This window comes from Phyllostomus discolor, chromosome 1, assembly GCF_004126475.2.
Source record: "Phyllostomus discolor isolate MPI-MPIP mPhyDis1 chromosome 1, mPhyDis1.pri.v3, whole genome shotgun sequence".
NCBI classification, from domain to species: domain Eukaryota; kingdom Metazoa; phylum Chordata; class Mammalia; order Chiroptera; family Phyllostomidae; genus Phyllostomus; species Phyllostomus discolor.
In genome coordinates, this window is record NC_040903.2 from 13286232 (window position 1) to 13303802 (window position 17571).

The following is a 17571-nucleotide window of genomic DNA, read 5'->3' on the forward strand; positions in this document are numbered from 1 at the left end:
CCTGGTTGGAAACAAAATGAGAAAGCCATGCTATGAATGAGGACAGGACTTGGTTTCCAGCAACGCTGAAGTCAGACAAAGGGAAGTGCCCGTGAACCCCCTGAAATGACTTCCTGGAGGGGATTGCACGGTAACTGCAGGACAAAAGCCACTTTTTTCATCAATTAGTATTGTTAAAGAGAAGCTTGACTGTAGCTCCTAACAGCAGCAAAAATAAATTCCCTCCAATTAAGTAGTCTAATAAGCTATTTAGGATTTTACCACTTAACATTCTTTCCTTCCCATTTAATTTCGGTTTTCACTTGGATGTCATCTTGTTGAAAATCCATCACGGAAAACTATGTGGAAAAAAAAAAGATAATGTTGCTAAGTGCCCCTGATGTTCCAAAATGAGCAGAAGCACAATATTTTTTCTAAATCACCCCAGGGCTTTTCCTAATAATTCAGCTTCTTCCTACTAGAAATTAATATATGAAAATGGTCAATATGCAAATTCAAATATCACACTAGCTACTTGCCTTCTGTAAGTGCTATATGCATAAATTTGAAACAATGCAATATTTTAAGGTTCTTGATTATAATAATGCCTTGGTGTGCATATGTGCATGCATAATTATGCTCATTTAATTTAATCATGAAAATATTATAGTATCATTTGGTTTTCTCCTCTAAAAGTTCCCTCACTTTTTTCTAATTAATTAATTCCACTTTGCCCCTTCTCTAAGTCAGTTGATGTTCAGTAATAGTTTCTGAGCTAAAAGGGATAAGGTGACATTTCTACGGACTAAGAACAAAAAAAGAGGCACAGGGGAAGGTGATGGCCTCTTGTCCTACATCCCCGTCATGGAAAATGTTAGGCTTTTCAGTAGAACCTTGTCCTAGAAATGCCTGTACTTTTGGATCATTTCCGCCTGCCAGTTTCCAGAGCCCCTGAGAATGTGCCCGGGGCAGTCACCTGATTACAACAGGAGCCCTGGAAACCAGCTCATGTGACCCACACATTCCACACGCTCAAGTGGAGTGGAGCTAGAGGGACCTTGCAGGAGGACTGGAATCACATGGACTATATTTAGGTGAGCAAGAAGAAGGTGGAGGACATTTAACTTAACTAAGCACTAGCAGAACCGATAATGCCACCTTGAGAATGAAACGGGCCATCCTGGGTGAAAGGCTAGAAACTCGACACCACGGTCATTGCTTCTTATCTACCCCCACCAAGAAAACCCCACTGTCTTTCTCGAAGCTGTTCCTCTTCTCCAGAATGTTAACAGAGACCAATGAAAAGAAACAGACTGCTTTGTGCCCATCGATAGAATCCATAGAGCATCTTTCCCCCCAGGGATTAATTCAGCTTTTGATTAAATCTTCCTGAGATTTAAATCACAATGTTACAAACCTCCAAGGAACTCCTCTATAAGTTGTGACCTTCTTTATTACTCCCTGCTGTTTAATAAAGTACGGAGATTGATTTATAATGGTGTGTAAGGTGTTTGGAAACAAGAGACAGCAACAAGAATTGCAAAATATAAGATTAATGTAAAGTTAAATATCACAAATACTATGCTTTGGTTCAAATATTCTGCAATTATTACTGAGTTATACGTGGCTGCTAACACTAGTGTCAAATGAGTATACTAATGTTGCTAGGGCTGTAAATTCCATCCAATGATTAGCTAAAGAATGCTATAGCGAATAGAAAATTGGCTACACTGGAAAAGAATTTTGAACCGATATCATATTGAACAGGTTGGACAGACTTAGTTTGGAGGACTTTTGAATAGAAACAAAGTCCTTTTAAATTAACGCATCATACCCAGTGCTCATTTATTTTTGTCAGCCTAATTTTGGCTTAAATAATTATTTTGCCACCGGTATCATCAAGGATGGAAGTGATTTAATGTTTGAAGAACATCAAATGAATCTTTTATCTAATCGGGATGTCCCTGGACCAGAGCAGCAGCTGCTGATGCCACATCTTAAAAATCCCTCTTTACTCTCAAAGGGCTTTTAAAGCTCAAAAGTTAACCCTTTAAAAAGAAAAAGACTTGCATTATCCTGACATCCTTGCTGGCTCCAGCCAAAAGATTAAAAATACCCCACACAATTTAAGGGTCAGTGGAGACAAGCCCAGACCTGAGGCTTATCCTCTGAACCCTGGAGTGCTTAGTACCATGGTTTTAGGTGAATGCATTATTTAGATAAGATAATGGCATTTTTAAAATTTTCTATTTTAATAAAATAAATGGAAAATATTAAATGGTATAAAACAGAAAAAAAACAGGGGAAGCTCAGTGGATTGAGCATGGGCTGTAAACTAAAGGGTCACAAATCTGATTCCCAGTCAGGGCACATGCCTGGGTTGCCGGCCAGGTCCCCAGTAGGGGCACTCGAGAGGCAACCACACATTGATATTTCTCTCCCTCTCTTTCTCCCTCCCTTCCCCTCTCTCAAAAACAAAGAAATTAAATCTTTTAAAAGAACAGAACTAGAAACACGGGGAATGCTTCTTGTGTTGTTTTGCAGATTTCAGTACACGCTGGTTAGCTCTATCACATTTCTAATACTTAAAAGCATGTTTTCTCTGTAGTAGAGGGGGGCCCGTAGGCTGGGATACATTTAGCCACCCTTTCCCAATACTATGCCTCTGTTGGGTCTTGCCATACAAGTTGCTGGGAGTGGAGATGACCATAGGGAGTCTGGGGATGCCAAAATGCTACCAGTGCATTCCCTGTCATCTCTGTCATTAGGACCACCAACCACCTACATGGCACAGGGGACATCCTGACAGCACGCTGTGTCAGCAGCCATCGGCATGTCCTGCATTTAATCTGAGGATGACCTACATTTTATAGGGACTGCCTTCTATTACAAGTCTTCAAACAGTACTCATTCCATCTACACTAGAACGGTTTCCCAAGCCGAATGTTTAGTGGGTTAGTCACCATCGGTGATGGCTTGTGCTTAAAAAGTTTCCACAGGTACACAGGAAAACAGAGCTTGTCCATGGGATAAAGTCACTACAAAAATCACCACTTCTTCCCTGGCCATTCTCAAAAAACAACGTAAAGTATAGAAGGCACGTGTTACCCTGAAGCTGAAATACACCCACGAATATGGAAAAGCAGGGAAAAAGGGAGGGAGATCCAGGGGTAAAGGGAATAACAATGAGCGAACAATGCGTACTAACCTGAGAACCATGCCAGGAGTTTGGTTACGATAAATAAGAAAAGCAGAAGTAGATTTGAAACATTCGTTTCCCTTTATTAGCTCAGTGAGGCTGATGTGTACTGCACATTTTAAAAAAAATCACAGGAATTTTCATACAATGAATAAAACCACAACAATACATGTAGAATTGGCAGGTGGGGGTGGGGTGGGGAAAGCCCGGTCAGGGCTCAACTAATCGCTCACTTCCCTCTTCAGCATAGTTCAACCAACAGTATTACACTTTCACCTACAAATCTTAAAGTAGCTCCATCAAATCAGCAGTTCACATTATTGAAAATGTCTGTCACATAGGTACAAATTTAGAATCATCACATTATATTACATGGCTATTCTAGGTCATCTATAGATCAGGTCTTAGACTACAGTGATTGAAGTTCTCGTTACAGCCATCAAAAAAGGACACATAATCATTACCTACTGGAAGCTCACATCTAAAGGCATGAAAAGGTTTCCTTTTTTTCCACTGACCCAACCGTCATACCCCGGTAGTACAGGGCTCCCTCTCCGCCGCCTCGAACGGTGACAGCCCGGCCGTTGCTCTCTCGGAGTCGTTTAGCAAAAATTGATTTTGTTGCGCTGGAAGAATTATTCTGCTACATTTCTTTAAAAAGAAAAAAACAAACCCACATTTCTAAAGCACCAGTTCGGTTACCAAAATTGTAGATGTGGTACTTACCACAGCAGGAAGGCAATGGCCCACGGTCATCTAAAAACCCGAGAGATCTATGCTGAAATTTGCTTCCCGTCCTGATGGGGTGCGTGTGTTCATGTGAAATATTCTCTCCCAAAAATGTAAAAAATAAAACGAAAAGGAATACAGTTTACATTTTGATGGGCTACCCACAGTGTCTGCATAAGATATAAAAGCTCTATTCAGATGGTTTAGTGATTCTCTCTTTGCACTAATTTTAGATGCAATTTGAAGTCCATGGGGGGAAAAAAACGATCTTTATGGTAACAATATTTGTCAGGCCAGAGGGGGAATAAATTAATTCTCAACATGAAATCTGTAGTGCTGTCTTTCGATAAGTAAGAAAAGAAACCAAGTATTTTTACTCATGTCAACAATCCAGGGCAAAAAGGAGAAGATATTCAAAATTGGATCACAAAAATTTAAAGGCAAAATAGAGAACACATCTGGTCCTTGAACACATAATATGATTTACTAAATATTGATTTCTTAAAAATAATTTATTGCTCTTAATAGTCTTTTTTTATCATTGTTATTCTACAACAGAAGATACTCAAAATTCAGAAAGAAAGACTGTAAACTTTAGTTTGGCGTTCACACAGAGTTAAAATACCTGCATTTAACCTACAGAACAACAAGAATTAGGCGGATTAAAGATGTGTTACTCTTGTAACGCAGAACCTGTGAACAAGTTTGTTTCATAGTATTTTTATTGCTTTCTATCTACTTAGAAAGAAGAAGCCCAAAAACCAAGCAAGCATCTGACAGGACAGACAGTGGATTCACTCAGAACACAATATGCTGGTGATAAATGAATGCAGCTTCAAAATCAGCTGCATCGGCCTGGGGGGTGAGATCCATCGTGTGAGATCGTGTTGGGCGAGAGAAGGGAAAAGAACGATTACAAAGGAGGACTCTCATGTCTTCCAGAAAAGTCACGTCAGCCAAACCGTGATCGGGTCTCAATTTAGAAACGTGAATACACACTCCGAACGTTTTTTCCATTCCGGGGGCTCCACACTCAGATGAAATCCTGATGCTCAAAATGGAGGTTTTTCGGAAGTTTTTTTTTATTGAATTTAGCAGAAGCAATGTCATCAAGAACAAGATCATGGTCACGCCAGAGGCCATGCTAGTGCAAGCAGAAACATTGCTTCTGCGAAAGCTGAGTTACCCAAATGAAACACGGAGACTCCACCCTGACAACTGCCATGCACCCTAGGTAGAAAATTTTCCACTGGCTTTATTATTTTCGTCATCTCATAATTTATAATAAATAGGCTATCTGCAACTGATAAATATGTCTCTTTAGTAAACAAAGGAATGAGATATCAGTATTTATACAGGATGCATAACTGTAAAAAATACAGATAAATACCGTCGTCATACTCTGCCAAGGGAAGGAGACACTGGCTTCAGAGATAGTCTTCAGACACACATTAATTATTGTAAAAATCATACTGTAATTATTACCTCAGCATTTTGTATCAAATTAAAATCACAAAAAAATTAAAACGAAACAGCATTTTAAAAAGATTTTTGACCTCTAGTTTCAAAACTACTATTGATAGAGAAAATAAAAACATTTCTGAATGGTTACCCATTGAGACTTTACATAAAATCATGATATCGTCTAGAAAAATTTTAGATGAGAAAATTTCATTCCCCTAACAAATCCAGTGTATAAAACTTCAAAGGAAAACAAGCGACAAGAAAATGTGGAAAAATATCGCGGAAGTGGTTAATACCTTTAGGGGCTCGGATATTTCTCGACAAGATGCTTAGATCGAAGCTCACCTAAGAAGGGATGGATGCGCGTAAAGCATCATTTTGTTGCTGCACTCAACGGACACACACACTTTTTTTTTGTACAATCAAATATATATAAGCAGTAAGTTCAGCTTCTAAATAGGTTAGTGTACAATAATTGTTTTACCTCATAATTACATTTGAATATTCTTGATTAAGAAAAATTTAGCAGTTTTGAAAAGAAGGCTGCATTTACAGTGCATAGCTGTAACAAAAAAAAGAACATTCTTTTATAGTATGTACACAAAATAAAAATACTCCATTTAACATCTGTAAATACTTCACTACATCGGAGAATGTAGCAATTACACGAGCTGAACACATCCCAGAGAGTTCTACCCAACTCTCATTCCTAATGTAACACCGTGCTCGCTCCTCAGAAAGAACCACTGACCAAGCCGCACGCTTGACCATGGACAAGGCTTTTGAAATTTGCGGTGGAAGATCAACATTTTGGACATTTACATGGGTGTCAGGATAAAGGACGAACGACAGCAACTTCAAAATGTTGTTAGGAAAGTATAGCATTCCGGTGCCCGCAGTATCCTCTCCCACCCAGATTCCACGGCAAAAGGAAAAAAAGGAAAAAGAGAGAGAGAAAGAGAGAGAAAGGATATTAGTTCTACGGAACCTGTGGTGTCTTCGGGATTGTCATAGAATCATTACATTATGAGAGAACGCTCGCTTCAAGTCGATTTTGTACTTTCTTAAAAAAACAAGAGTACAGAGGCTGATGCCCGGACATCAGCGGCTGTCAGTTTAGGACGGTTTGTGGTTGGTTGGTTGGTTGCTTGCTTGGTTGGTTGGTTGGTTAGTTTTCTTTCCTTTTGAATTTATTCATTTTTTTTCCTTTTGAATAGAATATGAACATTTTGAAGTCCTAGGTTTTACGTGTGTCTTCTTGGAACTGCTGCCATTTGAAGTGGTTTGCCCTGGCACACTCTGGGCAGGAGCCCCCAGTCCCCACCTGTACATACACACTTCCCCCAAACCAGGCACGCATGTGCGCGCACACACAAACACACATACATGCGCACACACACACCGTCACCGAGAGACTCCAGGGAAAGCAAAGCTGACACCCATGAATAAACATGTGCTTACTGGATATCCATTCTGTCTCTTGCCTCTTCAGCAGCTGTGTTCATGTAAACCATTGTTGTTGTTGTTGTTGTTGTTGTTGTTGTATTGTTGTTTTGTTTTATTTTTGTACAGAGTGTAAAGTAGGAGAAATTCCTAAGTATGACTCGCAATAGTCTGTCAGGGAAGGACGCGCTGTCCCGTGAGGTATTCACCGTCCCTCTGTCATCCTCAGCCAGGGCACCTGTTACCTGCGCAAGCTTCTCTGAGCCTCTTTCAGTAAACTATCAAAATCCAGAGAGTCATACTTGCTCTTGGTGGAAGCAGGGTCAAAGTCATCTGAGTTGGAATCTGAAAGAAACCCAAGCCTAGTTAGATGCACCCTTGCTGACGATGGTCATTAACTCAATCTTCTCATTCACGATGACCCAATTTCCAATTTAACAGCAACTTATTGAATCAATATACTTTCCAAAACATGCCCAACTTCTGTTGGCATATACGGATAGATAGATATAGATATACATATATATGTGTATATATATGGTAAGGAATGGTGAGCATTCACACCCTTACTATTGATGCATTTCAGACTTAAACACACCCAGAAGGTAAACAGAACAGACTTTAAAAATGTCTATTCAATAGCAACTTATCCAGTTGATATACTTTAAAAATAAGCCCCTACTTTTCTTACCCAAGGTTCCTCAACAACTTGGAATGACAGACAAGAGTGGAAGCTGGAACTAATTTTCCCATTCAGTGGGACTGACTTCATTGAGCACAACATCCAGTTGAGTGGGAAAAGGAGAATCGGAACTTTGCCCACTCCCCACCCCGCTGCTCTCCTTTGAGGCAGGAGAGATATATGATCCAGGCATTTTTCACTCCATACCTTTGGGCACCCCAGCAATAGTGGCACAAACTCCCCCAAATTAGAAGGTTTAGGGAAATGCTTCATGTCCAGAGAGGGTAAATTCAGTCTTTTTACCAGTTCACAGGAGACAGAAAACATGCAGGTGTGCATAAAGCCATGGCCTTTCTTGGATCCTTAAACTAGCCCAAGTCAGCTTTTGTGCAAAGTCTCACATGTTACTTCAAAGAGTGAACTCTCAACAAAATCGATGTGTTTCAGCAATGCTGGATGTGAAGTAAAAACCTGTTAACTGTTTCTGTTTTCTCCATTGACATCTCTAAAAAAGTCAGATATTTTTGCCAGTCTTGCAAGTGAGAAAGAATATCTTGGAAATATAACGGAAAACTTCTTACAAATATATTCGTTCTTTCAGAGCACTCGTTTTGGAGGGAAAAAATGTTTTCTGGAAAACATTAACAATCCTACTAAAATATGAACATTCCCATTTTCAGACAAAGTTCCAAAAATGAAATGCTCAAAATGACAGAAGAGCGTGAGACTAGATAATGTGGAGGCAGGACCTTGACCTCACTACAGTGTTTTGCTGAAAAGGCTGCAATCCCTCAAACTCTGCAGCCCCAGGCTGACTTTTTTTTAACCCCTTGCTTCAATCTACTTTAACCACCTTAGTTTTCAAAACAGAGAATTCAAGGCACTTTTTTTTTTCATCTTTCATTCTCACCATTCTTTGTCCTTACTGGATTTTTGTCAGGCGACATTTTCCAGGCAAGAACAACAACAAAGCAACAACGATGAAAGTCAGGCCCAGACATAAAAGCAAGGACAAAAATGGCCAATCTTTCCTTACTAACATCTTAAATGGTTAATGCTTAAATTATAATGGTTCTCCACCCTTCTCTTCATAGCCTAGTGAATAGTTTGTTTGTATCATTAGAAGCTCACTGGAAGCTGTTGTTCAAATCAAAATCTTTTTTGGAGAAACAAAAAAGAGGATGAAGGAGGAGGAAGAGAAGAAAAACAAAGAAAGTCTTGCTCATTGCCAGAGATAAGCCTAAAATCAGAGTTGCCCTGCGTTGTGGAGGAAGGGGACAGAGTCTCTTGATGCTGGGAGTCGACATGACCTCGAGGTAGGCACAGACCCATCAGAAACACACGTGCATATGTTTTCTCGGAGGAAATTTTGAGAATGATTAAAATATTTTAACTTGGGATTATTTTGCATGTGACCCAAAATTTCAGTGTTTCTGTATTTTTATTAGCAAATACTAAAAATACTTTAGGCCCTGGCTGGCATAGCTCAGTGGATTGAGCGTGAGCTGCGAACCCAGGCATCGCAGGTTCGATTCCCAGTCAGGGCACACTCCTGGGTTGCAGGCCACGGCCCCCAGCAACTGCACATTGATGTTTCTCTCTCTCTCTCCTTCTCCCTCCCTTCCCTCTCTAAAAATAAATAAATAAAATCTTTAAAAAATAAAATAAAAATACTTTAAAATGGTAGTTCTCAAGTTATTTTCACTGTGAAGTATGAACACTGGTATTTACATATATGTCCACTAATGAGCATACTATATGACACAGCAGGTACCCCAAAAATCTCTTTTGGCTTTTTTTTGCATGTACTTCTCCAAGCAATAACATCTATTCTGCTCCCTTTTTCTACACTAAAGGAAAGATACTGCAACTCAAGTAAAATATAATAAAAAGTTTGATAGGAATAATCTAAAAGCCACTTTAATTTCTTTTTAAAATAAATTGTTAAAAATGGCATTGTATAAATGGAAACAAATCACATTACAACTGTATTCCTGGCACACAGAAAACAGTTGGCACAAAGTAGATACTAAAATTAGTATTTGTTAAATGAATATATTCATTTTAAGCACCAGCATATTACTAAAACTATGGTTGAAAATATTTGTGTTGGGCTCTGGGAGTGATTTACCAATAAATGGCAAGGTTTTATGAAAAGTTATGTATCTAGCCCTGGCCGGTGTGGCTCAGTGGATTGAGTGCCAGCCTGCATACGAAAGGGTTGCCAGTTCAATTCCCAGTTGGGGCATATGCCTGGGTTGTGGGCCAGGTCCCCAGTAGGCAGTGCAAGACAACCACATATTGATATTTCTCTTCCTCTCTTTCTCCCCGCTTCCTCTGTCTCTAAAAACAAATAAATAAAATCTTTAAAAAAATAAAAGTTATGTATATATTCAAGATGCTGATAATGTATTATATTTCTTTGAGTCAATAAAAACTTGTGATGGATATTATCTTTTTTCTTTTTTTTTTTTACAACTTGTTGAAGTGTCAACAAATCCACTTTTATTTTTATTTTTTAAAAGATTTAATTTATTTATTTTTAGAGAGGGAAGGGAGGGAGAAAGAGAGAGAGAGAGAAACATCAATGTGCAGTTGCTGGGGGCCATGGCCTGCAACACAGGAGTGTGCCCTGACTGGAAATCGAACCTGCGATGCTTTGGTTCACAGCCTGCACTCAATCCACTGAGCTATGCCAGCCAAGGCTCATTTTTTCTTATATGTTTAAGTTCTATACCATAATTAATTTGGATTAAAATTATTTTATTATTTGTACTAGCCCATCTTTCTGTGGTCAGATAGTCCTAATTTAATTTTTATCTTTCCTCTTTAACATTTTTCACTGAGATCTTGCAGAATGATCCATTTTTTTATAAGACAGTAAATAGAAAGACACACAGATTACAAATTCATAGAAACCAGATTTAAATCCTGGCATCACCATAGTAACCTTGATTGTCTCTTTAAATTCTGAGTCTCTCAAAACTGGCTCATAAATCATAATTAGAATCATTATGTTTTGCACTAATAATGTTGTAGTGGCCAAAAGTGTCCTCAACGGTATTGAAATAGGATGTGCCAGCTACTTAATCTGGGGGGACAAAAAAAAACATAACAGAAAAAAATTGGTGAAATCTATCTAAGCTGATTGGTCACTTTACTCTTGGTGAAATGTGTCTATCACACCATTTTCACGTTACAGTGGACACATGTGACAGCTCACAGTCCCTCTCATTGTCCAGTATATGCTCATGTTCATCATCTTGAGTGGCCGTGCCCCAGTGCATTAAAGTTGAACTCTTCCGGAGACAAAGACAGGACGCACAAGAATGCTCTTCACTTCGAAAGCTGGACGCTGATGTTGACACTTCCATTTCAAGATAACTTGAAACCTCTAACTTCTCATTACCATCGTGTTTAATTATAATCATAGCTACTCTTTATTGAGCAACTGTTTTATGCCAGACACAGTTAACAGCTTCCCAAACATTAACTTAATCTTCCTGACAGCATTATGAGGTATTTCACTAATGAAGAAGTAGAAGCAGAGGGAGTTTAATTGTTTGCTTAAGGTCAGAAGCTAAGTCCAGTTTCAAACCCAGGTCGGCAGGATTCCAAAAGTCTGTAGGCTCCTGGACTACACCACACTCGCGCTCAGAGCGACCACCCTTCCTGCAATTGTAGGGCTTGAGGGAACTGGAAAACACCCATGCTACGACAACGCACATCAAACGCACTTTTCAGAAAATACAGAGCTAGCTTAGCAATGGCAAAGTGTCATCGCTGCCGGCGAGGCGGCGAGATGACGAGAGGGGAAGCGTTCCTCTTAGAAATATTTCAGGGAGGCTCTGGTTCAATTTGGAAATAACATTCAATCCTCCCTCTCCCAGTGATGAATCGTGATCTGAAGGCCCCTCTAGGTAGCTTCTTTTAAACTCTAGATGTTTTGAGAGACTGGAAACACCCCGGCCTTCATCACTGAAGAAAATAAGTCAAATCAACTCAAGACTTCAATCTGTCTTGACTGTTTTTATCAGCCAACGTTTGAACAAATAAATGACTTGCCACCGTTTATATTTTCATCCCTGGACCTCTATCTCTCTAACAGTAAGCTAACTCTCCCCTGCTTCATCCTATCTATTTAGCTTTTGAAGTGAATTATAGCATATTCCCTCTGAACAATGCACACTACCTATATCAATTACTCTAGGGAGACATTGCTCTGGCAGAAGGGAGAGAAAAAATCCCTGTGTTTGGTATTCATTTCTTTCTTTATACCAAGCCAAAGCAAGTGCAGACAGAAATATGCTAATTTTTACATAATAGAATAAAAAGTGTGGGAATAGATTTATATGTTAATTTTCTGATTAGTAGTATAATTGATTTTAAATAATTATGTCATCCTCATGAGACATTTGCCACTTTCTTTCCTTCATCAAAAAAATGTAAAGTCTTACACACATTAGATAGGAAATCACGTGCCAAGGAACAAAATTAAAATTGGAGAGGAAATTAAGATGTCCATTGTGGTATTATTTATATTAAAAACTTAAAAATCGAATAAATGTTTAGCTATAATTAGAATGATTAAATGTGACATTATTCACTGAACAAAATACTGTGTAGCCATTAAAATGTGCTGATAAATTATTTTTAAACCTGTGAATAAGTGGAGAGTGAACTTATATAATATTAATTCAGATAAGTAGAATTAAAGAGTATATTTGGATATAAGACCTTAACTATCAGAAATCAGACATTCTGAGACAAACTACTGGAATGCAATCACGCACTGGGGGATTGTGGTTATTTCCCAGTGATAGGCGGATAGGTGGTTTCCTATTTTCTAATATATTTTTTTAAAGATTTTTTTAAAGATTTTATTTATTTGTTCTTAGAGACAGAAGGGAGGGAGAAAGAGAGAGAGAGAGAAACATCAATGTGCGGTTGCTGGGGGCCGTGGCCTGCAACCCAGGTATGTAGCTATTTTTCTAATATTTTAAAAAATATTTTCTTTGTTTTTTACCCCTTGAGTCTGTACAACTTTTGTAACAGGAAAAAAATTCCATACTTACATATGCTTCAGTGTTCTTATCTGCAAAATGGGGATATCAATAATGTCTATCTCCTATCATTGTCCTGGTAATCACATGAGGATATGCTCACGAAGCCCCTGGCACAGTGGTTAGCACGTAGAACTACTCAAATAATAACCGATTTTCTTCTTCATTTTAAAGAAAGTATAGTGTGATTTAGCATATAAAATTGCACTTTCTCCTCTTAAGGTATAATTTGTAGAAAACATGACCATTTCTAAGGCTTTGTGATATACTAGGGAAAAAGAACACAACTTTTGCATATTCTGTTCCATAAAACAGTGATGGCAATCCTGGGCAATAGGATTTGGGGTTGGAAACAGAAGGCATCAGCAGATGACAGAAATATACAGACACACACAATATAAACACGTGCGGGTGCACACTACACCCCACACGTGCACCCAGCACAGACACACGAAACACGATGTACCACACACACATCCAAAAACAGTGCAGAACTTCAGTATCAGGGAAGAGACTACAGAGAATTTACTCCTGCCTTTTGCTGCCCAAACCCGCACCCCTTAATTCAGAAACTGTCTCCTGCATTAAAAATTAAATAATAAGATAAATTCTGTATTCAAATATTCCCTCTAATAAAATAATGGTTCAACCCAGTGTGCCTACAGTTTGCATTTACTTCCATTTTGAGCTCTGCATTATGGATTCCTCCTTCCACGTACAATAAAATCCGTACCTAGGTCTGCATAGTTAGACTTGAAAAATTGCTTGCGTCCACAAAAGTACAGCTCGAAGTCAGTTTCATTCGACCTGCGCAAAGTGTATCCATTTTCAAGAGCAGCAAAAGCATCACAGGTGTAACGGTAGGTAATGAAACCATAGCTGTCTCTGCAATGGACAAAGAGAAGTTCAAAGCTAGCGAGGAGGCATTAGCATATATGACTAGCACCCTTTCTACTTCAGGAGACTCCGCTGGTGCCAACGTCTAAACCACTGTATCCATTTATCAGTGTGATTGTCCTGTCAAGCAGCTAAATACTTATTTCTGGGACAGAAAATCTCAACTAGAAAGATTAATAAATAGGGATGAAAGAAAATAAATAAGGTTCTGAACTCAACATGTCATCTGTCAAAGCATCCCCATCCTAGTAATCTTATGGCCATAATTTTTTACATATGTCAGCTTCTAAACAAGAAATAATCTTGAAGATTCTCACCCATCATCCCGCAGATTTACTGTGCACTCCTCAATTTCACCAAAAACTTCAAAGCGGTCCCTCAGTTCTGTCCGTGTAGTGTCAGCTCTGATTTTGCCGACATAAATCACACGGCGTTCTTCCTGGGGGCGGGGGGAGGAAAGAGAGGCTTGCTCATTCTGGAGATAGGAGAGAAGTTGAACCTCTAGAAACATTCATAAAGGTACAGTCATGCATAAGAAGAACCCACAAAGCGTGCCAGTTAAAGCAAGACACACAGTAAAACTGAATGAAAGGCTACACTTGAATCGAGTTTTAATTTTCATTTCATCGATAGCACTTTCTGCCCTTACATGCTCTCTCTGTTCGGCACCTCGTCATTCACCGCTACATTTTTTTTGCCATCTCTGTATTTCAGTCACATGAGCTTTTACATGTTAGAAAAGAAATGTGTGTGATGTGATCGTCTTATCATGGAATAACGGACCAAAAATACCTATTAAATATTTTATGATTAATCCTCAAAATTGGTAAGAGACAGACCTGGCTTGGAAAACTGTTTAATTTCTCATTAACTCAGAATTCTAATAAGAAGATGTATAATTTCTCCAGTTTTATTAAGAAATAATGGACATAAATCACTGTACAAGTTTAAGGTATGTGGCATGGCGATTTGAGACACAACTTTTGACGTAGCTAGCTCAAAAGAGAGATTCTTGAACTCTAGTGTAAGTAAATATTACCTGAGATGCTTATTAAAAATGCAAGTTATTAGGATTTATGTCAGATGTACTAAAAATATTTGGAAGGTAAGGTTCAACAATCTTCATTTTTAACAAGCACATCCAAGTGATTGTGATACAGGTGATCCAAAGACAAATAATTTGAAAAAATACAGTCTTAAAATAAAGACTATTTTAAGCCCTGTGTCTCCAAAGGCTAAGAGCTATAAAAAGCATTATAAACTTCACTTTGTCAATGAACCTTATTTTAGAAACAGGCTGGAAGGGTGTGGCCTCATTTTCACCAGTGGCATCAATATCATCATCATCAGCAATTTACAACCTTCAAAATACAAGAAGAATATTCTGTAGCCTGAGGATGTATTTCTTAAAAAATATAGAAGAAACAATCCTATAAATCTTGTTCTAAAAAAGACAGGACAAAGGTGATGATGTCTCTCAAAAGGGAGAAAAGGCAAGAATGGAAGGAGTTAATATAACGAAAGTGCTTACCAACTAGGCTACACGTCTATCAAAGACGAACAAGAATGGAACGGACTTCAGGATGCTGATGTTTAAGTTAGATGGAAGCAAAGACCAGGAAGCACAGGACTAAGGTATAAATTTCGCTTGCCTAAGAGTTTTCTCTGGATGTACTGAGAGTATCCTGTCTTGGATGATGTGAAAAGTAATTTGGGCCTGAGGCAAAGAGATGTGTTATTTACTGAACATCTTTCCTTTTCATGTGCCCAGTGTTCGGCAAAGTGCCTGGCAAGGACCGGGCACTCAGTAAGCACTTGTGAAATATAACTGAACAATTCACAGACTCAACAATAGATATTATCCTAGGTGCTCTAATCATTCACATCTCATCTTCTTTTACCTTTATGCAACCTTCCCCTTCCTATTTTCATCAGGGAAGTTCCTCTGAGCTTCAGACTCAAATAACCATCTATTTGACATCTGAGGTTAGCTGTTCCCTTGGCATCTCAAACTAGCCCAACATTCCCCAAACAAAACTCCCCAGTTCCACCCTCTCCCCAGAGGGTGTTTCCCAGTGTGCTTGTATCATTGAAATTAACATCATCTAGCCAGATATTCAGGACAAAAACCGAGTGCCTTCCCTCACATCTCATCACCCATGATGCCTTGTTGATTTGTGCCTCCTAAATCACTCTCTAGTCCGGCTCCTTTATTCTGTCTCCCCTAAACCAACCTGCCAGCATCTCCTTCCAGACCAGTATAACTTGGGTTCTGTGTCTGTACTTCTCCTCTTCCACTCTATTCTTTCTCTCAGGCACGAGTAGTCTTTGTTAAGGGAGCAGGTATCTGACCGTGCCATTTACTGTCCAACACATTCTGATGGATTCTCCTAACTTGTAAGGCAAGCCCTAAATCACTAACAGGACCTGTCATGGTCTGGACCTGTCATCATCATGGGCTTTATCGCCACACATCGCATTCTTTCCGTTACTCTGTTTTCCAGCCATGTTGAGCTTCTATCAGTCCTTAGTGTACACGGTGTTCCTTCCTTTCCCAGAGCCTTTGAGCAAGATGTTACCCTGCTACTTGGAACATCCTTTCTACACTGCCCCTCCCTCCCCTCCACCGACATACACAGACTGCCTAGAATTACATTAAATTCAACAATCATTTCCTTTCAGAGACTTGAAATGAGGTCACGATTCCTATTAGTTGCTCTTAAAGAATACTCTATTTATCCTTTGTAGTTCTATGCCCAATTGTAATTAAATAATTAATAGTTCATTTATTGTTTAATGTCCATCTCCCCCTACAATGAAAGTTTCATGAAAGCAGAGACCATATCTGTGCTATTGACAACCATGTTCTACGGATACCTGAAAGATAAAGTCTCAATAAATATTTGTTGAAAAATCAATCAATCAATCAATTAATAAATTAATTATTTTTAACACTTACTCCATACCACTCATTACATCAAAGATGCCTAAGTGTATCCTAAGATAAGGGAGAAAGAAAGCCAGGTTTAGCAGTCTATCATAGGAAAAAACTTGCCTAGGTAGCTCAGCTAAGAGACTTAACAAAGGTTTTCATGATTTGTTTTTACAAGTTTAAGTGCAAGAATTGTGGAACAGCTACAAGTTTGCAGGACTCTCACGTTTAAAAATCACCTGTGACAACCAGAGGTAGGGCTTTGCTGCAACTGTTGGTAAAACACGATCCCCCTGACATCAGCTACCGAGCCTAAATAACTGCCCAGATGATGTACAGCAAACAGAGCAGGCTGCCTGATTCACTTCCATGTAGATTGTATGTCTCAATTGAAGGCTGTAATTGTGTTGCTCCGGAGCACCCAGCACATTCAGGAGGTCAATAAATATAAATGGGTGGTGAGGCTCATCCTGGGACAGTGCTATACACTCGGGCAGCGGAATCATAACATCACATTCCATTCTATTTATGCAGCCGACTCAAGTCAAACAGCCGAATGTGATGGAACCGCTATCTAAACTTCCTGGTGCCTGCCTGCATGGATGTTAGGGATTTTCTTTTTTTAATGAGCCTTTTTAGAAAGGTTCCTACTATATAGAGGGAAAGGAGGGGGCAATACAGAAGAGAGAGAAAGAAATTGAACCATCACAAGGAAATTGTTCAACTACCATTACAGGAACACACACAGCCTATGTATTCAAGTAACTTCGAAGTTAAAGCTAAAATCTACCATATGCACGTCCATATGCAGACATATTGGGACAGCCTCTGAATTGCTTCTTTATACGAAGCTGAATGCAACAACGATCCCACAAAGGAGATAAACCAGAGGACCTTTTATATCAGATACTGATACATTCTGCAGTAAAAAAGAAGACACAGTCTAGATGCGAGGAACAGAAACCCAAAGGGGTGTGCACAGTCACCTAAACCACCTATTGGTCTATCATCTCCGTTCATAAAACACAGGACTGGGGCCACATCTTGGTACCTTACAAACACTAGAGATTGAAGACATGTTAAAGTTATCATTTGAGAAAATGATTAGAATGCTCAGTTTTCCCGGTGCTAAAACTGAAACTAAAAGGCAGCTGAAGGTCTAAAAAAGCAAAGACAAAAAATC

The 17571-nt window shown here is 39.0% G+C and overlaps 1 protein-coding gene across 6 annotated transcripts in view; it reads right to left on the minus strand.

Annotated features, from left to right (window-relative positions):
* Positions 1-3240: 3240 nt before the first annotated feature.
* The window catches only part of PPARGC1A (PPARG coactivator 1 alpha), a 632304-nt gene continuing 617973 nt past the window's right edge, over positions 3241-17571 (minus strand). For 4 of the 6 annotated variants that reach the window (XM_028505626.2, XM_036019407.1, XM_036019412.1 and 1 more), the window contains exons 11-13: positions 13774-13895; positions 13293-13444; positions 6569-7159 (exon numbers count right to left, since the gene is read on the minus strand). In XM_028505626.2, coding sequence (XP_028361427.1) covers positions 7056-7159; positions 13293-13444; positions 13774-13895 — 378 coding nt within the window. In that variant the 3' untranslated portion in view covers positions 6569-7055. Of the gene's footprint in view, positions 7160-13292; positions 13445-13773; positions 13896-17571 lie in introns of all 6 variants that reach the window. The other 2 variants (XM_028505630.2, XM_028505627.2) reach the window with 1 other exon arrangement.